At 48.5% G+C, this 24,680-nt stretch overlaps 1 protein-coding gene and 1 non-coding gene across 3 annotated transcripts in view; both read left to right on the top strand.

Moving 5' to 3' along the window:
• Positions 1-24,680, top strand: part of LOC119967842 (NACHT, LRR and PYD domains-containing protein 3-like) — a 66,579-nt gene that overhangs the window by 21,292 nt on the left and 20,607 nt on the right. The window contains exons 2-5 of one of the 2 annotated variants that reach the window (XM_038800882.1): positions 3,866-4,114; positions 6,453-6,619; positions 14,538-14,709; positions 14,816-14,863. In XM_038800882.1, the coding sequence (XP_038656810.1) occupies positions 3,883-4,114; positions 6,453-6,619; positions 14,538-14,709; positions 14,816-14,863 (619 nt within the window). In that variant the 5' untranslated portion in view covers positions 3,866-3,882. Of the gene's footprint in view, positions 1-3,865; positions 4,115-6,452; positions 7,511-14,537; positions 14,710-14,815; positions 14,864-24,680 lie in introns of those variants that run through there. The other variant, XM_038800884.1, reaches the window with a different exon arrangement.
• Positions 7,906-7,987, top strand: trnas-aga. The gene has a single exon. It is a non-coding gene; the product is annotated as a tRNA-Ser (tRNA).

Below are 24,680 nucleotides of genomic sequence, written 5' to 3' on the forward strand. Positions count from 1 at the left end.
GGCGAGATGATGTCAGAACAGTGCGAGTCTTGACTGGCTTCTGAGGGAACTCCGAGGTGAGTGCAGTGCTTGCAGAGCAGCTCCGTGTCTTCAGGAGTATCAGGGGTACTGGCTCTGACTCCATGTGATCAGCCATTGACTGGGTGTTTACACACATGGAGGAGAAGTAGGGCAGGACCGAGCTTGACTCTGGGGCCATTGGGCTTGACTCTGGGGGTGACCAGGCTTGTCTCGGGGGCAATCGTTGACTCAGAGCAGACTAGTGTAACACTGGAAGGAGACCAGGGCAAAAGGCTCCAAGGTCCCGGGGAAAGTCCGCAGGTACCAGGGGTGGAGGGAGGCCAAGTCGAGAGAGACCGGGTGGAAGACTCCAGGGTCTGCGGGTTTAGTCGGAGGAGATTGGATGTGGGGGAGGGTGGGGCGGGTCACCCAATGGTGACTGGGAGAGGAAGACTGTCCATTATGAAAAGCACCGTTCTTGAGGGTACCTTCTGCTGCCAGGCCATGAGCTTCTTGAAGGAGCCTCAGAGAGGGAAGCCTGGGACAATGCAGTGGAGAGTCATCATGGACTGACAGTTCCACTCCAATCTGGGCAAGGTGGGGCTTCGGGAGGCAGGCTTTTGAAATTGGCAAGGCTAATGGATAGCCATGTCAGTGATCAAAACCCCATTGCAGCTGAGACAGTTCAGCTGTAACGCAATTGAAATGTCTGGAGTCAAACTAGTTAATGCAATTATACCCACTGAAGCACCATCGATGTGTTTAAATGCCACAGATTTTGGTTCCGCATTTAACCCTAATCACATTGACTTCCAAAATTGCTGATTGCTGTGGTGTGTCTGTACCATTAGTTGACTTGGCAACTGCATTCCCTTAGCAAGATGACAATGGCACACTACCTGAGGAGAGTGTTCTAACCCGAGGCAGAATCGGACAGAGTCAGCATGGATTTATGAAGGGGAAATCATGCTTGACAAATCTACTGAAATTTATTGAGGATGTAACTAGTAGAGTTGATGAGTGGGAGCCAGTAAATGTTGTTTATTTGGAAGGCTTTTGACAAAGTCCCGCACAAGAGATTAGCATGTAAAATTAAAGTGCATGGGATTAGGTTGGTGCAGTGTTTTTCAAACATTTTTTCCTCGGGTCTCACCTTTATACAGACCTTCGGGACCATGCCGGCCAACGTTAGCGATCCACCCTGGCCGCCCCGCCTTCGCGACACACCATTATTGCTTACCTTTAATGCAGCAGGTGAGCCGTCTTGGTCCTCACAATCTCTCTTGCCTTGTCATGCTGGGTGTCCGTTCTGCGCACGGGTAGAATCCAGAAGTCTTTCCATGGATGCATCGGGGAATTTCAGGGCAGATTGCTTGGCAGCCGGCCCTCACTTCCCGGCAATCTGTGAAGTGTGGGTAGTGTGTGCCAGGGCAACATTTAAATGTGACTCCCCGATGATTGTAGCACAGAGGTGATGGTGGGGCGGGTGAATCAGAGACCGTCTGCCAGTGGATACAGCGTGGAACCCATGGCTGAAAACATTTGGCCTGAAGTGCTGCACGATATGGCAGTAAAATCCGCTTTTCCCACCCATCGGCCTTTGCTGATTTCTGGGAAAGTCTCACCCACATGACTTCAAGTCGGAATTGTTTCAGGATCTGCTCTTTTATTGATGACCCCTAATTTAATAGCTGTTTGAGAGACAATATGATTCCACATGTTGTTCACCTCTCCGAGAACTGCTGGAACTGCCACTTCCTCAGGGTCCCAAGTTCGATTCCGGCTTGGGTCACTGCCTGTGCAGAATCTGCACATCCTCCCCGTATGTGCGTGGGATTGGCCATGATAAATTGCCCTTAGTGTCCAAAATTGCCCTTAGTGTTGGATGGGGTTACTGGGTTATGGGGATAGGGTGGAGTTGTTAACCTTGGGTAGGTTGCTCTTTCCAGGAGCCGGTGCAGACTCGATGGGCTGAATGGCCTCATTCTGCACTGTAAATTCTATGATCTATGAAAAACATACAGTGTAGAAGGAGGCCATTCCGCCCATCGTGGATAGCACAATCGCTTCACAGCTCCAGGGTCCCAGGTTCGATTCCGGCTTGGGTCACTGTCTGTGCAGAGTCTGCACATCCTCCCCGTGTCTGCGTGGGTTTCCTCCGGGTGGAGTTTCCTCCCACCGTCCAAAGATTTGCAGGTTAGGTGGATTGACCATGATAAATTGCCCTTAGTGTCCAAAATTGCCCTTAGTGTTGGGTGGGGTTACTGGGTTATGGGGATAGGGTGGAGGTGTTAACCTTGGGTAGGGTGCTCTTTCCAGGAGCCGGTGCAGACTCGATGGGCCGAATGGCCTCCTTCTGCACTGTAAATTCTATGTCTATGTTTATGAGTCTGCACTGATGAAAACAATGATCGCGGTTGCAATGAATTGAGAGCCTTAATTTTATAATCCGAATCTTTATTAGTGTCACAAGCAGGCTCACATTAACACTGCAATGAAGCTACTTAAAATGTACATTTGTAACTTTGACACTTGTTGTTGCGACAACTTGTGACATTCACTTCCTGTTATGCATCAGATATTAAATTTCTAGCAAAAATTTTCGCTGTGTTACTGATAGCAGAAAATCCACTCAGGCAATTCAAATAAAACATATTCTGCAGTTCAAAACAATTGTGAAACTTTACGCAAATTACTATTAATATTGGTTGTAGATAATTTACACGTGATCAAAACAAGGACACACCAGGCCATAAGCAGATGGGAGCAAACGGAGCCCATTCATCCCCTTGATTCTGTTCCCCAGTGAGATAGATGAGGAAAGGCTGAGCAGTCTGCCTCTCCCGCAGAGGCTCACTGCTGAGGAGTCCCAGCCATTGGTCAGTTTTCCTGCTTGAACAGGTTTGTCTGTGAATGATGTAATAAAGGGTCTGGTTACCTTGGTTACAGGGGTGGGGCTCCGTTACTGAGTGAACTCGGCTCTGTTTAGGACAGAGCAACTCGTCAGCCCCAATATTACAGAGACAACGGGGAGGAAGCTTACAGTGGAACAGGGATGGTCCGCGATCGAAATCCCAGGGAATGGCCAGAATCTGGTCAGAAATGGGGATAGACCAGTATAGAGAAACTAGCAAATACAGGGATCGTCCACAATTGAAATCCCAGGAAAGGACAGAACCCGATCAGAATACAGGAATAATCCAGGATAGAAACACCAGTGCATACAGGAATTTACCAGGATATAAACCTTTTTCAGACTTTTCAGTTTCCAGTGAATCCTGCTGTCCTGTCACATTCTACTGAAATACTGTGCAACTTTTCAAACCATTTCACTTGAAAACATTTATTGACCAAGATAATTCTTTGTGAGTTATTTCAGTTTTGGCTGATATTGAGGGATTGAACTGCTCAACCAGTATTCACCAGACCTGATTCTTGTTTCTATTCATGTCAGTGGATGAGGAAATTGGGCTTGATATTAAATTCCACAGTTTATTCAGTTTTGTCAACCGTCATGACATCCAGAATTAAAATTAACCCCCGACAATATGGAGCCCAACGCCTTGTGTATTTAATACCGTGTCACCACAGGAGTACCGTCTGCAACAAATAGTTAAAGAGAAAGACTTGAATAGCATAATATTGAAGTGAACAATATGTCAGTTAAAACCCACCCACATGACCGGCACTCGCTGATTAACAATCAGCAGAAATATAATTTCCACTCTAGATTCTTCAAATTGAGGGCCTCACATCTCAATTCTCTAGTAAACGTTGATTTAGTTAATTTTGAATTTACACGTGTTTTGATCATGTGTAAATTATCTAGCTTTCTCTGTTTAACCTCGGAATATTTGTTTTGCAGATAACAGATTAATTGAAATGGACCTCGTATCAAGCAAACAAATCAGTTCAAGTGAGGGCAGTCAGATTCAAGCTCCTGCTGCGGGGACGGGTGATCAGACCACAGGAACTGATACCAGTGAACACAGTCAGATTCAAGCTCCTGCTCCTGGGGAAGATGATCAAACCACAGGAACTGGTCTCAGTGAACACAGTAAGATTCAAGCTCCTGCTGTGGGGGAAGATGATCAGACCACAGGAACTGGTGCAGGTGAAGTGACTCCTTCGGCAGATTCATTAAATGAGAATATTCCAATCTTTGACAAAAAAAACTACTTAAAAAAGCAGTTCTGAAGATTTCCAACTAGCACAACATTGTCTCACAATACTGCACTGCCCCTCTACCTCCCTCCTCAAATCCACAAACAGGACTGCCTGGTAGACCCATTGTATCAGCCTGTTCCTGCCCCAATGAACCCATTTCTTCATACATTGACTCCATTCTCACTCCCTTGTCCAGTGCTTTCCCACTGACATTCACAATTCCACCCATCACGATGTGATAGCAACAATTTCCAGCTTCCTGGCATTAACTGCCTCCTCTTCATCATGGACGACCAATCCCTTTCCACTTCCATCTCTCACCAGGAGGGTCTCAGGGCCCTTTGTTTCTTTCGTGAACGTAGGTCAAATAATCCCCCCCCCCTCAGCATCATTGCACAGGGACCACTCCCTAACTGACTCCATGGTGCCATTCCATCACCCCTAACCATTCACCGCCTTCTCACCGCACCTTCTCATGCAATGGCAGAAGGTGCAACACCTGCTCCTTTAATTCCTCATTGTCCAAGGGCATTTCACATTCATCACCTTCAATTTGGTCTCCTATATTCACTGCTCCCAATGTGGTCTCCTCAACATAGGGGAGACTACGTTTTAAGGGAAATCTTTGCTCCATCTGTAGGCATGACACAAACCTTCCAGTCATTTGCTATTTCAAATCAGCATCTTGCTCTCATGCCCACATTTCGTTCCTTTGCCTGTTACACTACAGTGATGCCCAACGCAAACTGGAAGAACAACATATTTTCAGCGGGCGCCGTTTAACACTGGTTTTCACAAATGTGGACCAGGCATAACGGGGGGTCCCTGGGTGGTTGGACTCTGGGCAGGGTTATACCCAGGCACCCCCCCCCCCCCCCCCCCCCGATGTCACCTGGGCACCATGGCACTTCCAGTGTGGCACCCTGGCAGTGCCTCCTTCTGACTTTGCCCCCCTCTTTAAAGACTGGTGGCTGCTGGATTTCTCCCACCCCATCCTCCGCTGAAATGAAAATCACCCACTTCCCCACAATCCCCCAGTTCTTCTCTATCACTGCAGGGCTAGAGAGTTGTCAGCCAATCAGAGTATCTGGCAGCTACCTAAGATTGACTTCTTCCTGAGTGAGGGATGAAAGTCCCGACTGCAGTCAATCATCACTTAAGCATAAAACGTCTGCATCTGTGTGGAAAAGGAAAACTCGTCCATGCAAAATATTCAGGCCACTGTCTAGAACATAGAACGATACAGCGCAGTACAGGCCCTTCGGCCCTCGATGTTGCACCGACATGGAAAAAAAACTAAAGGCCATCTAACCTACACTATGCCCTTATCATCCATATGTTTATCCAATAAATTTTTAAATGCCCTCAATGTTGGCGAGTTCACTACTGTTGCAGGTAGGGCATTCCACGGCCTCACCACTCTTTGCGTAAAAAACCCACCTCTGACCTCTGTCCTATATCTATTACCCCTCAATTTAAGGCTATGTCCCCTCGTGCTAGCCACCTCCATCCGCGGGAGAAGGCTCTCGCTTCCACCCTATCTAACCCTCTGATCATTTTGTATGCCTCTATTAAGTCACCTCTTAACCTTCTTCTCTCTAACGAAAACAACCTCAAGTCCATCAGCCTTTCCTCATAAGATTTTCCCTCCATACCAGGCAACATCCTGGTAAATCTCCTCTGCACCCGTTCCAAAGCTTCCACGTCCTTCCTATAATGAGGCGACCAGAACTGTATGCAATTGTCTATATCTATAACAGTCTATATCTATCTTTCTTTGCAAACATATCTATTGGGTATACAATCAGTGGAAAGTGCCCATTTTGTGCACAAATCAATGATTACTAACTACAATTTGTGATCTTGGGATATTGAGCGACTTCATGGGGAAAGGAAAGGGCAGCTGGGATCTGATTTTTTTTTTATATATGTAAGGGGCGGAATTCTCTGTTGGTGTGATCCTCCGCTGCGCCGGCAGCGCACCCACACCTGCGAGTTTCTTGACGGTGTACGCCAGCCATAATGGGAAACCCCATTGGGCGGCTGCCAAGATGGAGGATCCCGATACCGGCGGGGGCTCACCACGCCAGAAAACGGAGAATCCCGCCCAATAATTTTCACAAGTTTGGCCAATTCTTAAGAATAGGAAGAGACAGTTTGTACAGGTGTTAAGAAGGTACTTCATAGTATGGTTCATGGGGAAATTCAGCTCTTCCATACAAGAAGAATTATAACTGACTTAACAGAAAGCAGATAATGTGTTTCATCTTCATTTGTGTTCACAGATCTGATTTCTACAATCAGTGAGTTCTTGACAAAGTGCGATGATTTCCAGCTGTTCCGGTTGACGAAATTCTACCGGGGCAGACTAGAGCAGGCGATTGAAGAAGGGGTGGATGGAGTCAGCTCATTGTTAACATATGAGAGGATTTTCAGTGGACAAGAACATCGGGTACGTGGGAGGAACATAGAAAAAGTTTCAATTATTTATATATTGTAAAACTGACAGAATAATGACAAAGAAAATGCAGCATGAAGAAAATCATCGAATGTTGCTGGCAAGGACCCATTTCCAGGATTTCCAACTCTCCATTCAATAATCTTCTGCCTTGAATTGCTTTGTACACTCAATCTTCCACAAAATCTCTCAGATACTTATCCCCAGTTGAATACTATTGCTCCACAGACTGGACGAATTATACCAATCTCCTGATTGATTGAGATATCTGGATTTTGTCTAGTCAACCTCATCAGTTCTGCACTTTCCAGTTCTGTCTTTAACTTAATTGAACAGTACGCTGCTCAAATTCCAGTTCCTGTTTTCCTTTTAACTTCAATCTGACTGGACTCTTCTCTTTTCATTACCTGATTTTTATCACTACCTGTTCTTCAGTGTTTGAGACTTGATTCTTGTCCATTACTGTCCTGCTTTTCCTCTGACAGAGCTGTGGGAGCTGCCTTCTTTTTTACTATCTGGTTCTAACTTGTTGGATTCGGTTCAACACGAAACTCAAAAGGTCTTTTTCCCTCAAAGTGGCCCCTGGTTGCTAAGCAACAGCTCATTCTTTCCCCAAGCTCTTGTTTACTTTTCACACAAGAACTAGGAGCAGGAGTAGGCCATCTGGCCCTTCGAGCCTGCTCCGCCATTCAATGAGATCATGGCTGATCTTTTGTGGACTCAGCTCCACTTTCCGGCCCGAACACCATAACCTTTTATTCCTTTATTCTTCAAAAAACTATCTATCTTTATCTTGAAAACATTTAATGAAGGAGCCTCAACTATTTCACTAGGCAGGGAAATCCATAGATTCGCAACTCTTTGGGTGAAGAAGTTCCTCCTCAGGTCAGTCCTAAATCTACTTCCTCTTTTATTTTGAGGCTATATATTTTAAAGAAGTATTGGACATATTTAGATCCCATATGAGATCTGAGAATAAATAACATCCAAACTGCAGTTATGTTGTGGGTCTAACATTCATAGTTCAACCTTCAAACTATTGAAAAATCAAGCCAAATGGGGCAGGTGAATGACTGATGGAGATAGAATCTTCGCAAAAAGTGGAAATATGTGTGCTGTCCCACTTGATGTTTTGTGTGGTTTTGTTATGAAATTGTATTATTTTGTTAATGCACTAAGTGTCCATCAGATCATTCACAAATACAGAAAATGCAATTCAGTGGATGGTGGGGGGGGGGGGTGATGTTAATTTGTTGAGTGAAAATTTTGAAAGTCATCGTGTAGTCGTGGCCGAGTGGTTAAGGTGATGGACTAGAAATCCATTGGGGTTTCCCCGCGCAGGTTCGAATCTTGCCGACTACGAATATTATCAGAGCTGGGCTGAGAGGTGGAAGATGGAGTTTAATGCGGAAAAGTGTGAGGTGGTTCACTTTGGAAGGAGTAACAGGAATGCAGAGTACTGGGCTAATGGCAAGATTCTTGGTAGTGTAGATGAACAGAGAGATCTCGGCATCCAGGTACATAAATCCGTGAAAGTTGCCACCCAGGTTAATAGGGCTGTTAAGAAGGCATATGGTGTGCTAGCCTTTATCAGCAGGGGGATTGAGTTTCGGAGCCACAAGGTCATGCTGCAGCTGTATATAACTCTGGTGCGGCCGCACCTGGAGTACTGCGTGCAGTTCTGGTCACCACATTATAGGAAGGATGTGGAAGCTTTGGAAAAGGTTCAGAGGAGATTTACTAGGATGTTGCCTGGTATGGAGGGAAGGTCTTACGAGGAAAGGCTCAGGGACTTGAAGGTGTTTTCGTTAGAGAGGAGAAGGCTGAGAGGTGACTTAATAGAGACATATAAGATAGTCAGAGGGTTAGATAGGGTGGACAGTGAGAGTCTTTTTGAGGCTATGTCTGGACGAAGTGTCTAGTCTTACGATGAAAAAGTTGGTGCTGCTCCCGCAGCGATGCACCACCTGGTTGGGGGCTAGCAGCCGCGTCACGTAAAACCCCTGGCGTTCCTAACAAAAACAGGCGGGGAATTGCCGGGTCCGTGATCGTACAACATAGCGCCCGCGTGCGGAACCGACCTGCCAGATAGTGCCCCTTGTAACCCCCCTCGCCGCCCCTGCCGAAGCCCCCCCCCCGGCCTGTGGAGCAGTTCTTTCCCCCCCCCCCTTCCCCGACCATGACGGCGTAAGACGAAAGCTCACAGCGCAAGTGGTCCATGCCGTCGGGAAGACGGGCCATTAGGGGCAGAGCATCAGGGGCCTTTGGGTGACGTCCTGAAGCCATCGCAGCAGCGTTCTGCGTACTCACTTATGATGCCGTTTTGGAGGGGGCGGAGCATCAGAAAACAGGAGCCGCCCCCGATTTCGGCGTCAAAAGGGATTCTCCGCCGGATTGCCAAATGCAATTTCGCAATGCGTCGGCACGAGGAGAATCCAGCACGGTTAGCACAGTAGCATGGTGGGCAGCACGGTAGCATGGTGATTAGCATAAATGCTTCACAGCTCCAGGATCCCAGGTTCAATTCCCGGCTGGGTCACTGTCTGTGTGGAGTCTGCACGTCCTCCCCGTGTGTGCGTGGGTTTCCTCCGGGTGCTCCGGTTTCCTCCCACAGTCCAAAGACTTGCGGGTTAGGTGGATGGGCCATGCTAAATTGCCCGTAGTGTAAGGTTAATGGGGGGATTGTTGGGTTACGGGTATAGGGTGGATACGTGGGTTTGAGTAGGGTGATCATTGCACGGCACAACATCGAGGGCCGAAGGGCCTGTTCTGTGCTGTACTGTTCTATGTTCTATGTTCTCCCACTGGAGTTGAATTACACCTGAATTGCAGATTTATGCATGGTGAGGATTGTGAGGGATTCTTGAGGGAATCCTGCTATCGGGCGGCCTGATAGCGAGGTTCCGCAACTGCCAGACCATGAGAAACGGATTGGTGCCTGGCATCGATCCCGTTTTCTTCACAACTGCTAGATTCTCCACCTCAATGGAACCTCTGCTACCAACGGCGTGAGGTGGAGAATTTTGCCCACTATCACAAAGATCACCTACTATCCTCGTGACATTGCCTATATCCAACTCCCCACCAGCTCACCTCCTGCTGAATCCCCATACATTCCTGTGTTAACTCCAAGTTGGCCTTCCGTCTTGTCTAATCTTGAGGAACTCAAAATCATTTCTTTATCCCTGACCCTCCAGACGTCCTGTTCCGATTGCACTTGTAATGACCCCCAGTCTTCGAAAGCCTCCTGTTTAAATATCCTTCATGACCTTGACCCTCCCTAACTGTGCAACCTCCTCCAGCACTACAAACCTTATACTGCTTCTAAAATTCTCAGTTCCACTGAAGTTGATCTTCACACCACCGCTCGTAGCCAAGAATTCAGCTGTATTAGTCCCCACTCTTTGAATTTTGCGAATCTACCTCTCTGTCTTCCTTAAATTTTCTACTTTTGATTTGGTCAAATCCTGATTTGTCTCTGGTTTATTGTCTGATTTCACCTTTAGGAAAAACTGTACGACGTTTAACTTACGCCTCAATGTAAGGTGGTGATGAAAGTGGTGACTGCACAATCGCGCTGCTGGACACGTGTTCCAGGTCACTGAGACTTCACACCAGCTCTCAATGTACAACTAATGGTTTCCAATATTTAAAATACCGAGAGGAACAGTGATTGAATTGGTGACATTTTTATCACTGTTAGTATTACCAGATTACAGAAGCAAGGCTAATTCTTAAATAAATCTTCCCCTTCCTGTCAGTTGAGTTCTGATTCACTGCTGTTTTATTTCTGAGTAAATCACAAGTGTGACAGCAGGATGTAAGTGTGAGAAACAAGTGAATCATAGGGCGTGATTTTCCAGAAAACTTTCAAAGTGCGGTAGCGCGTGAGAATTGCCATGAGCTTCCCGACACTCCGCCAAGTGAGGCCGGCAATGCAATTCACCTATAATTGGACCACTTAACGAGGCCTCATGTGCTTCTCGCCGCTAATGAAGGCTCGCCAGCTGTTTCGCCAGGATCGTGCTCATCAGCCCCCCACCCCCGCTAACAAGGTCGAGCAGCATTTAAGTTACACTTGCTCAGCCAACCCCAGCTCGCTCGCAAGAATGACACCGAGGAGACCAACCCCAAGATTCGGGGATGCAGATCTGGGGAGGCTGCTGGATGCCGTGGAGGCCAGGAGGGATATCCTGTTCCCTCGAGGGACCCGGAGAGTCGGTCACAGGGCAGCCAGTGCTGCCTGGGATGAGGTGGCGGAATATGTGAGCTCGGGGAGTGTGACCAGGAGGACTGGCCTCCAGTGCCGTAAGAAGGTCAACAACCTACACTGGGCAGCAAGAGTGAGTAGACACCAACGCGCCTCCCCCCCCCTCCACCACCCATCCACCCCCAAACTCTCCATGCAACCCCCTTCCACCCCTCCCCCCAACCCTCCCTTCACACCCCCTTCCCACCACTGTGAACCACACGTGTGGTTAACGATGCTTCCCCCCCCCCCCCCCCGGAAAAGCTCTCCCGTAATTGTCGGGAGAGGGCCCAGACTTGGGGAGGGGTGCTGGACTTAAGAATACTTCCCACCTTTGAGGAGCGTGCCCTGGAGGTAACTGGGGTGGACAGGGCAGTTACCCACGCGGAGGCTGGCAGATGCTGCAAAGGTGAGGAACTACCGGGCTCCACCCAGGAGACTTATCAAACGTGAGTAGTTATTGTCTTACTGACTGACCCATCCTTCCCACTGACCACATGTCCATTCTCCCGCAGGTCCTCTAGCTGACGGTGCCAGCCCATCCCGGGTGGTACCCTCTCCGGAAGGAAAGCCCCGAGGATGCAACTGTTATAGTCGCAGCACAGCTGTCATCCCCACCCTTTACCAGCGCAGATACAGACACCTCGGTGGGACATGTTAGTGGACAGGCTTCTGGGACACAATCTGGTGCGCACAGCTGCTGATGCTAGTCAGGTGGAGGCAGAAACCCCCAAGCGAGAGAGCAGTCGGAGGGAGGCTGGATCCCAGGACCCAGCTGGGTCCCAGCCTGATGCTGAGCCAGTGGTACAGAGGTGCTCGGAGCTGATTGAGATGATAGGGTGCAGCCGGGACATTCAGAGGGAGATGTCAGCATCAATCAATTCAACAGATCCATAGCCGCTTGGAGGAGTCTCAGAGGCTATGGGCGTAGGAGATGTCGCCGGCAATGCATGGCGCAGAGGCCAACACTGCTGGGGCGGCAACCGCAGTGGAGAGATTGGTCCACGACGTTGGCACGATTAGTGAAGGTGTCCAAGGCTTCACGCAGTTGTTGACGGCCATGGCTGAGTCTTGGCAGCATTTCCGACTCACTGGGGGATGTGACCCAGTACCAGGCCGAGCTTGATGAGGTTCTGCGGAGCTTGTCCCAGTCGCAGGTGGGCATAGCGGAGGCACCGCAGAGCATGTCCCAGTCACTGAGGAGCATCGCTGAGGGCGTCAACACAATAGTGCAAACATTGGGGAACCGCCAGGGCTGGCAGAGCCAGATGATGCAAAGGCAGCCGGGGCCCGAACCAGCTGCCCTTCAGTCCCATGGTGAACCTCAGGGCCCTATGGACACCGACCATGAGGCGAGGGCGCTGGGTGCCAACCCGGTCCTGTCCAATAGAGTAGCGACAGTGGTAGCCACCAGCTAACCCAGGTTCCACCCCTCTGATGAGGCCGCTTCTTGAAGTCACCACACGGGACAGGGCGGCACAGATGTGCATGAGCCGGGGTCCTCCGAACTCGGAGTCACCAGAGGACGCCCGCCAAAGCATCGAAGACCACGGGACGAGGTAAGCAGCTGGCTTACATCCACCTTACATGTGCATCCTGGGAAGACACCTAGACATAGCGGTAGAGCTAGGAGGGTCAAGCACATTGAGGATCACTGAGGGCACTGGGGGAGGGGATAGCAGGGGGAGGGGCAGGTAGGGGATGTTGGGGGTTGGGGGGTGGAACGGTACCATCAGGAGAGTGGAAGATTGTAAAACATATTAAACACCTTTGTGCACAACCAGCATGATGCCTCTGTCACTTTCTTCAGCAATGCGGGCTGACCTCCGAACCCTTGGCCCATCTCTCCAGGCATCTCCCTCTCCCCATGGCATTCACCCACCCTCCTTCCGTGGACGTCCCAGGAACTGTGTCCCATCCCCTGGGTGTCTGGATGTTGGCTGCTGCATGTGTGATGTTGCCTCCCGCAGTGTTCAGGCAGTCTCCAGGCATCAATTGGACTCTGGGCAATCACTGCCACATGCTACATGGCCTGCCCACCCATGGGAATCCACTTGGGTTGTGTGAAGTGCTCACGTAACCACGATTGCCAATTCCCTATTAGCAATAGCCTTCAACCAGAGGCCTCGGCATTTAGAACATAGAACAGTACAGCACAGAACAGGCCCTTCGGCCCTCGATGTTGTGCCGAGCAATGATCACCCTACTTAGAACATAGAACATACTTAAACCCACATAACCCGTATACCCGTAACCCAACAATCCCCCCATTGACCTTACACTACGGGCAATTTAGCATGGCCAATCCACCTAACCCGCACATCTTTGGACTGTGGGAGGAAACCGGAGCACCCGTTGGTTGTTGTGGGGCAGGTGGGCAGGGACAAGGGTTTCCCCTGGAAAAAGTACCCTGGGCAGCAGGGTAGCATGGTGGTTAGCATAAATGCTTCACAGCTCCAGGGTCCCAGGTTCGATTCCCGGCTGGGTCACTGTCTGTGTGGAGTCTGCACGTCCTCCCCCTGTGTGCGTGGGTTTCCTCCGGGTGCTCCGGTTTCCTCCCACAGTCCAAAGATGTGCGGGTTAGGTGGATTGGCCATGCTAAATTGCCCGTAGTGTCTTAATAAAAGTAAGGTTAAGGGGGGGGTTGTTGGGTTACGGGTATAGGGTGGATACGTGGGTTTGAGTAGGGTGATCATGGCTGTCAGCGGCGAGAGACCTGCCTAGCAGCTGCACCAGAACAAGTAAGTCCAAAGTCAACGCACGCTACGAGATAGACGCTCCTAGCTACTGTTCCATACCAGCTCGACCCCAGCAGCCTCAGAACCGGACAACGGCCATTGTTCCTCTGACTGAGTGGGCGCCCAAAGCTAAGTATAGGCTTTAGTGGTAGTGATAGTTTAGTTGGTAGAGTTTGTGCATGAGTATATTTGACTGTGTGTGTACATAAATGAGCATTGATTTCGAACTTACTAACTGGTGTATCGAGTCTTTGATCAGTATTCGGTTTTGAACCTTGTGGCGGTATCGAAAGATACCTGGCGACTCTTGAGCAAACGCAATTAGAATTAAGGAAGGCGACCATATTAACCGCCATAAACAGAGCCAATTGAAGAGAGAACACAACGAGCAACAGTATGGAAATTGGGCGCAAGTGGTGATAATTGGTTACTTGCCTCGCTACGGCGAGATCCCGATTTTACCTACGGGAGGGGGCGGTTGCATCGCAAACTGTTTGGCGCTCTGCGGTGTTCTTGTTTTTGGCCTCTCCCTTTATACACCAGTGTCGTTTCGCTTGAGCAGAGCATAACGAGGCCGGAAGATTGCGCCCATATTGTCAATCAGTTATCTGACGTCATGTTCGACACAGAAGGGCAGAGAAAGAATAACATGAAACATTACTGCAGATTCTGTGGTTTATCACTCTCCAGAAAGTATCTTCCTGATATGTTTTTATTTTGTCAGTCTTTTTCACGTTAATGATTAAATCATGATATGTACAGAATATTCGCTCATGTTCACCATGGTTCAGGGCCCAGCGCAGTGACTGCTTTCTGTGCTCAAAACTACTGGGAAATCCCATCACTGAACAGATCATTTTCTTCTCATTCTCAGTGTTTATCTTTCACTTTGCATCTCATCATTATTTATTATTATCCTTTACAGAAAGTCACTGAGCTGGTGGAGAAGGGAAACCACGTTGACAGTTCCAAACTTCTCCTAAATCTAGTGATGGAGAAAGGCTCTCTGGCCCGAAGGGTGATGTGGGAATCCTTTGTGAAAATGCGTCATGGGGTCCCAAAGCTGGATAAAATACTGAAAGAAATACAGGAATTTGGTACGGTAAAATCACACATGGAAATAAATTGCAGATTCAGACACCAGAGATTTTACTGTAATATCACACAGATCTGATTTCACAAAATATCAATTGATTTAAACAGGTATGAATATGACGCAAGATGCATCCAAAATATCCAATCATCTGAAAGGTAAATGATGAAATGGAGATTTCAGTCTGTTTATTTCACTTGTGCAAATCACGTGTTTAGAGATTGTCAGAATTTGGAGTTTGCATTTTCTCTCCTTGTCTGCTTGGGTTTCCTCCGGGTGCTCAGGGGTTTCATTCCACAGTCCAAAGATGTGCAGGTTAGGTGGATTAGCCATGATCAGTGCATGGGGATATGGGGATAGGGCTGGGGAATGGGCCAAGGTAGAGACAAGTGCTTTGCTATCATGTGTTTTTATTTTATTTGTAAGAGCTTGGTGGCAGTCAATTAAATTTACAAAGTTACACAGTGGCAAAGTAGCACAGTGGTTAGCACTGTTGCTTCACAGCGCCAGGGTCCCAGGTACAATTCCCAGCTTGGGTCACTGCCTGTGTGAAGTCTACACGTTATCTCTGTGTATGCGCGGGTTTCCTCCAGGTGCTCCGGTTTCCTCCCACAAGTCCCGAAAGACGTGCTGTTCGGTGTGAAGTTAAAAACTCACCACTATTCTTAGAATTCCCCCTATACCAAAAAGGGTTGATATTCTAAACGGTGAACAGGGATTCTCACTCTCTGACTCCGATGCAGGCTTCGGTGGGTGCTATTCAGGTCAAGCTATATTTTCAAGTTATCCCCCGGTATAACCCATACCTTCACTGAAGAATTTTACCTACTTGCCCATTAGTAGCATCGATGTCCTGGGTCCTGCGTTGCTAAGTAAGTAAAGTAGGCTAATAACCACTGTTTCAGGTTAAAACTTTTAAGTTATTTTATTATTATATATTTTTTTCTTTTAAAAAGATGCAATCACTGTCTTTACAGAAAAGTAAAAAGATCTTGCTTCTGGATCCTTCTGGTTGGTTGAAGGGACCTTCAGGCCCATTTGACAATCAATCTTCTTTTTAAAGTCTAGTCTTCCTTAGATATACTAGCTGTTTTAGCTTGGCTGCTATGTCTTACCTTTCCTATGACCGAGCTGACTCTGCTTGCTTCTCTTGTTCCTTCTCTGCTTCTCTTTGAGTTCTGGTTCTGCTGGTTCCTGCTCTGGTCTCTGGGTTTATATTCTCTTTCTAACAGTTATTATGTTTTTATGACCTTATTGGTTTAGCTCATTGGGCTAAATCGCTGGCTTTTAAAGCCGACCAAGCAGGCCAGCAGCACAGTTTGATTCCCGTACCAGCCTCCCCGGACAGGCGCCGGAAAGTGGCGACTAGGGGCTTTTCACAGTAACTTCATTTGAAGCCTACTTGTGACAATAAGCGATTTTCATTTATTTTTTCATTAGGGGCTGTTAAGCACACTGGGCTAAATCGCTGGCTAAACCAGGGATGGGCAAACTTTTCCGTGCAAGGGCCACATTCAGAAATTCACAATTTTAAAGGGCTGCATAGTATATTAATTAATAGTCCCGTTTGTAACCAATTAGCATGCGGCATATACCTCAGCGCTTCCCCCGGCGGCATCCTGGCTTTAGCCCTCTTTTTCTCTACTTTTCAAAAATGGCGCTTCACCCGGTTATGATTCTGGGCGCCTCATATAGAACATAGAACAGCACAGAACAGGCCCTTCAGACCTCGATGTTTTGCCGAGCAATGATCACCCTACTCAAGTCAACGTATCCACCCTATACCAGTAACCCAACAGCCCCTCCCCCCCCCCCCCCCCCCCATTAACCTTATTAAAAAAAAATAATTTAAAAAAAAAAAGTTTTTTTTGAGGACTTGATCTTGGTGGGCCGCATAAAGACCTTTGGCGGGCCGTAGTTTGCCCACCCCTGGGCTAAACGCAGACCAAGGCAGGCCAGCAGCACGGTTCGATTCCTGGAACAGCCTCCCCGAACAGGCGCCGGAATGTGGCGACTAGGAGATTTTCACAGTAACTTCATTGAAGCCTACTTGTGACAATAAGCGAATTTCATTTCATTTCATTATTGTAAAGTAACTATTATTTCACTTTGATTGTTAAAACGTATATTTGATCTAAACATTCTAATACAACTAAGTTTTCATTTTGGGCATAGCCTCAGCCCTTAGATCTGATTACATTGTCCTTTGTGATGTTCAAAGTTCCTTTGTGATATTCAAAAATGCTTTGGTTTCAAGAGGTGTTACTTTTAATTCCTGTCATTTCTATAGTTTTATTTTCCAATTGTGTCCCCCAGCTCATAATTTTGACTTTGATTTTGGCTTTAAATTATGTTTCTCGTAGACTGATAGTCTCCAATTTTCTTTTAATTTACTTGATATCGGCAGAACTTCACACTTAGAATTGTCAGCAAATTCAACTGAACCTCATCCTTTCCTTTCCAGCTGTTTACTAAGATAGTTAATTTCAATGAAGGTGTGAACCATTGTTTTTAGCTTCTGTGTGTTTGTTTGGTAGAAGGAATCTGCATTTTATAATTCTGCTCTTTGCAGCTGCTATTAACCCTTCGTGGGATCGTTCCCTGTATCCTCTCATGTTTCTCTCAGACCAGATATTACCAGACCTCCTTGTTTCAAATGGCACATCTTTCCATATTTTCAATTGCAGGTGATTGGACATTCTAAATTCTCCCTCTGTATATGGGTGATTGGGTGGCAGTGCAAGGGAGGGTGCGAGGGGGGCCATGTCCATGAAATGAGGGAGGGAGGTTGAAGGGTGTGGGTAAGTATGTGCCTCCGGGAGGTTGGGGCTTGATGGGTGGGGGTCCGAGAAGCAGGGGGGGCCTGAAGAGGCCGGACCCCCAGGGGACCCCATAGCGTGTTCTCATTTGGGGGTGTGTGGAGTAGTGTCCATGTGTGCAAAGGGTGACATTGCCCATGGGTGCCCCCCACCCATGTCCCCCCTGGACAAGCTCACTTGGAGATCAGGGCACCCTTTCAAAATGGCGGCTCGATCTCTGAGTTCAGGTCCCCAGTGTGGGCGAAACCAGTGCGCAACTCCCCAGGGCCCAAAAAAGTGACTAAGTGTCATTGCGTAGCGGTGGGGAACTCGCCGGCAAAGCCAGCGGGAAACTCCCTGAAAACCTGCCACAAATTAACTTAGAAACAATTTGGGAGAATTGCACCCATAAAATCAGTGCTTGACAGTAATTGATTTTCTAAATATAACACAACACATTCAATTCACAGATATTAAAATTGAAAAGAACTAAAGAGTTAAATAGGGGAGACGGTGTCATAGTGGTATTGTCACTGGACTACTAAACCAGAGACCCAGAGTAATGCTGTGGCGACATGGGTTCAAAACCCGCCACTGCAGATGGTGAAATTTGAATTCAGCAAAATTAAAAGTCTAATGATGACCATGAAACCATTGTTGATTGTCGTAAAAATCCATCTGGTTCACTGATGTCCTTTATGGAAGGAAATCTGCCGTCCTTGCTCGGTCTGGCCTACATGTGACTCCAGATCCACAGTAATGTAGTTGACTCTTAACTGCCCCCTCAAGGGCAGCACGGCGGCACAGTGGTTAGCATTGCTGCCTACGGCGCTGAGGACCCGGGTTCGAATCCCGGCCCTGGGTCACTGTCTGTGTGAAGTTTGCACATGCTCCCCGTGTCTGCGTGGGTTTCGCCCCCAAAAGATGTGCAGGTTAGGTGGATTGGCCACACTAAATTGCCCCTTAATTGGAAAAAATAATTGGGTACTCTAAATTTATTTTAAAAAAGAAAAAAAACTGCCCCCTCAAGAGCAATTAGGGATGGGCAATAAATGCTGGTGCAGCCTGCGACGCCCACATCCCATGAATGAATTTTTTAAAATTAATAAAGCTAATTTCAGGACTTGAATCTAAACTTAGAAAATAATATATGGTTTCGTAAAAGTGACTTTTTTAAAACAACTCAAGTTAAACTGCAGTAATTTAATGCACAAGGTTCAATGTGCAAACACTTTTTGTTCTTTGCACATGGGACTTTGGATTTGGAGAATGGAGCTGATAATTTTAATTGAGGGGGTGGTGGATGGTTCAACGCCAGTGGTTGTTCAACCTCAACATCTTTTTTTTAATAAATATTTTTATTCTCCTTTTTCACATTTTCTCCCAAATTTACACCCACCAACAATAAACAATAATCAGTAATGAATACAATGTCAATTCCCACATCAACAACACCAATCCCATTCTCCCACCAAAACTCCCAAACAGCAGCCCGCATGTTAACATAAACAAATAATAAAAAGGAATTAGGAATCACCCACAGTCACCATTAACACATACAGTCCCCCTTCCCCAATGTTCGATGCAATCCAATTCTCGAAAGTGCATAATGAATAATGCCCATGAATTGTAGAACCCCTCCATCCTTCCCCTCAGTTCAAACTTAACCTTCTCAAGAGTTAGGAATTCCAGCAGGTCCCCCGCCACGCCAGGGCACAGGGTGGAGAGGTTGATTTCCATCCCAACAGGGAACCTTCGGGCGATTAATGAGACGAAGGTTACAACATCTGCCTCCGCACCCGTTTCCAACCCCGGCTGGTCCGACACCCCGAATCTGGCCTCCCGAGGGCCCGGGTCCAGTTTCACATGCACCACTTTAGAGATTAACCTAAACACCTCCTTCCAGTAATCCTTCAGCTTTGGAAAGGATCAAAACATGTGAACGTGATTCGCGCCCCCCCCATCCCCGACAACGTTCACACACATCTTCTACCCCCTCAAAGAGCCGGCTCATCCTCGCCCTTGTGAGGTGCGCTCTATATACCACCTTCAGCTGTATCAGCCTCAACCTCGCTCACGATGTGGAGGCGTTCACTCTCCAGAGCACCTCACACCACAACCCCTCCCCCTTGCCCTCTCCCAACTCTTCCTCCCACAAAACCTCCGGTGGCAGCCATGAGGTAGTAGGTCGCACATTTGGTGGCTCCCGATCGTGATGGACATTTTGGACCTTTTTCCCCTGTCCTTTTTTGGTATTTGTTTGAGGGCTCAATGGTGGATAAGGCTGAGGAGGAATCCTACCCAGTATATGGACACACGGTACAGAAGTGGTTGTAAGGGAAGGAAGAACCGAATTGAGCAGGCACGTGTAGATTCTGCAGCAAAGGAAAGCATGGCGGAACTGCAGAGTACTGGCTTGGCGTCCCGGTGCACTCCAGACCAGCTGATGCAGTTTATTCGGGAGGGCTTTGCCAAGCACAAAAAGGAACGCCTGGACCCGATCAAGAAGTCAATCACTCGGCTGGAGCCGAGACTGGAAGCCCAAGATCGGGTGGTCCAGAAAGTGGAGGTCATATAGGTCGATCTCCTTGTTGAATGTTGATGCCAAAGTGTTAGCTAAAATCTTGGCCTCAGGGATAGAAGACTGTGTCCCAGAGGTGATAGCCGATGACCGGACGGGGTTCGTTAAGGGTAGGCCGCTAACGGCCAACATTAGAAGGCTCTTAAATGTAATCATGATGCCCTCAGAGGGAAAAGAGGTGCAGGCAGGTAGTGGTCACGATGGACGCAGAGAAGGCCTTTGACCGGATGGATTGGAACTATTTGTGGGAGGTGTTGGGGCGGTTCGGGTTTGGTCGGGTCTTCATCGACTGGGTCAGGCTGCTGTACCAGGCACCAGTGGCAAATGTTCGAATGAACCGGCTGCGTCAGACTATTTTAGACTGCACCGAGGGACTAGGCAGGGATGCCCCCTCTCCGTTGCTGCTCGCCCTGGCTATTGAGCCACTGGCTATGGTGTTGAGAGCTTCCAGGGGCTGGTCCGGGGTGGGGTGGAACACAGGGTTTTGCTATACGCTGATGACCTGCTTCTGTATGTTTCCGACCTATTAGAAGGGATGGGAGTGATCATGAGGATTTTAGGGGAATTTGGCCGGTTTTCGGGATACAAATTGAACATGGGGAAAAGCGAGATGTTTGTGATCCAGGCAAGGGGGCAGGAGTGGAGACTGGGAGAGCTGCCGTTCAGAGTGGTGGGAGGAATCTTCTGTTATTTAGGGATCCAGGTGGCACGAGACTTGGGCTGTTACATGAACTAAACTTGACCCGGTTAGTGGAACAATTGAAAGAAGACCTCCGAAGGTGGAATATGCTCCCGTTATCACTGGCGGGGAGGGTACAGACAGTGAAAATGACGGTCCTCCCAAGATTCCTGCTTGTTTTTCAGTGCCTCCCCATCTTTATCCCAAAGGCCTTTTTCAAGCGGGTAGATAAGGTGTTCTCCGGTTTTGTTTGGGCCGGTAAAACCCCGCGTGTGAAGAAGGTGATGCTGGAGCGTGGCCGGGGGGAAGGTGGGTTGGCGCTGCAGAACTTTAGCAACTATTACTGGGTGGCAAATATAGCCATGATTAGGAAGTGGGTAGTGGGGGAAGGGTCGGTGTGGGAGCGAGTGGAGGCAGCATCTTGTAAGGACATGAGTTTAGGGGCATTGATCACGGCACCTCTGCCGTTTTCGCAGGCCCGGTACTCCACAAGCCCGGTGGTAGTGTCGGCCCTGAGAGTCTGGGGGCAGTAGAGGAAACACGTGAGAGCGGAGGCAGCATCGGTTTGGACACCAATCTGCAACAACCATCGGTTTGCCCAGGGAGGCTAGATGGAGGGTTTCGGGGATGGCAAGGATCGGGAGGATGGGAGCTTTGTTTATAGATGGGAGTTTGAGGAAGTTCGATAAGAAAATAGATGGTTTGAAGGAGTTAGAGGAGAAGTTTGAGTTGACGGGAGGGAATGGATTTAGGTATCTGCAGATTCGGAACTTCTTGCAAAGGCAGGTTCCAACTTTCCCACTCCTACTGCCACGGGGGATACAAGATAGGGTAATTTCCAGTGTATGGGTGGAAGAGGGGAAGGTCTCAGATATTTATAAAGAACTCATGGAGTCAGGGGACATGCAGACAGAGGGGCTAAAGCACAAATGGGAAGATGAGTTTGGGGGAGAGATAGAGGCAGGTGCCTGGGCGGATGCGTTAAGCAGTTCAACATCATCCGCCAGGCTCAGCCTGATACAATTTAAGGTCGTTCGCCGGGCACACATGATGGTGGCTCGGATTGGCAAGTTTTTTGGGATAGAGGACAGGAGTGCAAGGTGTGCGGGAGGGCCAGCGAACCATGTCCACATGTTTTGGGCATGTTCGAAGCTTAGGGGATTCTGGCAGGGGTTTGCAGATGTCATCTCCACAAGGGTGGCACTGAGTTCAGAGGTGGCGATTTTCGGGGAGTCCAGGGGGCGAGAAAGGTCGACGTTTTGGCCTTTGCTTCCTTGGTAGCCCGGAGATGGATACTATTAGCATGGAGGGACTCGAAGCACCCGAAATCAGAGACCTGGGTCAACGACATGGCTGGATTTCTCAGTCTTGAGAAAATCAAGTTCGCCTCAAGAGGGTCAATACTAGGGTTCATCCAGAGGTGGCAGCCGTTTGTCGACTTCTTTAGAGAAAATTAACTGTCAGCGGGGGGGGTTAGTCCAGATTACTGTTCAAGGAAGGTGGGACCTGTGAGGGAGGTAGATGGCCTTTGCATTATGTTTATAGTTATTTGTATATGGTTTACTGTTACTGTTATAAAATGACAAATGCCTGAATAAAATATTTTACAAAAAAAAAAACTCTTCCTCCCACTTTGCCTTGATCCTGTCCAGCGGTGCCTTCTCCTCTTCCAAAATAGCCCCGTAAGCTGCTGACACTACCCCTTCTCTGGTCCCCCTATCGTCAGCACCTCCACCAGCAATGTGAAAGCCGGCTGCACCGGGAAGCTCTGTATCTTCTTCCTGGCAAAATCTCGAACCTGCATGTATCAAAACATTTCCCCCTGCTCCAGCCCATACTTCGCTCCCGGCTCCTTCAATCCTGTACATCGGCCCCCAAGAAACAAATCTTTTAGTGTCTTCATCCCCTTCTCCTCCCATCTCCTAAAATTTCTGACCCACTTCCCTGGCTCAAATCTGTGGTTCTTCGAATCGGCATTTCCCTTGATCCTGCCCACAACCTGAAGTGTTGGCGAAACTGCCTCCAAATTCTCAATGAAGCTATTATTACCGGACTCCCTGAGTATTTCCCCAGGGCCATCGGGAGCGGTGCTGTTGCTAGCGCCTTCAATCCCGACCCCCTACACAAAAACTCTCCTCCATTCTGACCCACTGGGAATCAACCCCTCTGACCCAGCTCCGCACCTTCTCCACATTCGCCGCCCAGTAGTAATACATCAGGTTCGGAAGAGCCAAACCCCCCGCCTCCCTTCTCCTCTGCAGCAGCACCTTTCTAGCTCTGGCCACCTTCCCTTCCCAAACATTCCTTCAATCTCTCTAAAAAATGTCTTTGGCAGGAAAATCGGCAGGCATTGGAAAATAAACAGAAATCGCGGCAACACGTTCATTTTAACCGCCTGTACCCGACCCGCCAGTGACGAGAGGGAGACCATCCCATCTTGCCAGATCAGCTTTCACCCTCTCCACCAAACTAGAAATATTGTACCTACGGAGCACCACCCAATCCCAAGCAGTGTGCACCCCCAGTATTTAAAGTGAGTCCCTGCCCTACGGAATGGCACAAGCGCATCTGTTTTCTTCCCCTCCACCGGTGCCATAGCCACATTCAATACCCTCCTAACCTTCGAAAAGAGCTGCCTCCATCTTACAAACCCTGTCTGATCTTCACCCATCACCTTCGGGAGGCACTGCTCCAACCTACCTGCCAGTACCTTCGCCAATACCTTTGCGTCCACGTTTAAAAGTGATATGGGCCTATACGACCCACATTCCATCAGATCCTTATCTTTTTTTAAGCAACAGGGAAATCGATGCCTGCCCCAAAGTTTGTGGTAACACCCCCTTCCCTATCGCCTCCTCAATCATCGCCACCATCATTGGTGCCAGCTTATCCTTGATTTTCTTTTTATAACATTCCACCGGAAACCCATCTGGTCCTTCCACCTTCCCCGACTGCATCCTCCCAATCGCATCTTTTATCTCCTACTCCACTATTGCCCCTTCTAATGTAGCCCTGTCCCCCTCCCCAAACCTTGGGTACTCCAGCCTATCTGGAAATTCATGCATCTCCAGGTCTCCCCCAGGTGGCTCTGACCTGTACAATATCTCATAAAATTCTTCAAAGACCTTGTTAATCTGATCCGGAGCCACCACCAACTTCCCTGCCCTGTCCCGCACCTGAACAATTTCCCTTGCTGCCGCCTCCCTCCGAAGCTGACCCGCTAACATACGCCCACCTTCTCTCCATGCACGTAAACTGTACCCCTTGCTCACCTCAGTTGGCGCACCGCCTTCCTGGCAGATAGTCGGTCAAAGTCACCTGTAGTTCCTTCCTCTTTTCCAACTTCGCTGGGTCCCCACCTTCGGCATTACTCCTGTCTACCTCCAGCATTTCATCTATTACCCTCTGCCGCTCCAACCTTTCCTCTTTATCCACCTTAGAATTAAATAAGATCACCTCACCCCTCATCACCACCACCACCTTTAGAGCCTCCCAGACAATGCCTTCAACACCTCACCCGTGCAGTTGAAACCTACATATTCCTCAATTACTTATTCAATTTTATCACAGAACCCTCAGTCCCCCAAACAGTCACGCATCTAATTTCCACCCCTGCCTCCGCGCTACCTCCTTCTCCAGTACCATATCCACCCAATGCGGAGCATGATCTGATATTGCAATTGCTGAGTACTCCGACCCCTTGCCCCCAGCCAACAAAGCCTTCCCCACCACAAAAAAGCCGGTACGCGAGTATACCTTATGGACTGCTAAGAAAAACGAGTACTCCCGTTCCCTCGGGTGCAGAAAGCTCCAAGGGTCCACCCCTCCCATTTCCACCATTAGACCAGCTAACGCCTTCGCCCTCCCCCTTACAGGACCAGCGAGCGTGGCCGTGACCTGTCCAACCGTGGTTCCTG

The sequence above is a fragment of the Scyliorhinus canicula genome, chromosome 6 (assembly GCF_902713615.1).
Source record: "Scyliorhinus canicula chromosome 6, sScyCan1.1, whole genome shotgun sequence".
NCBI classification, from domain to species: Eukaryota; Metazoa; Chordata; class Chondrichthyes; order Carcharhiniformes; family Scyliorhinidae; genus Scyliorhinus; species Scyliorhinus canicula.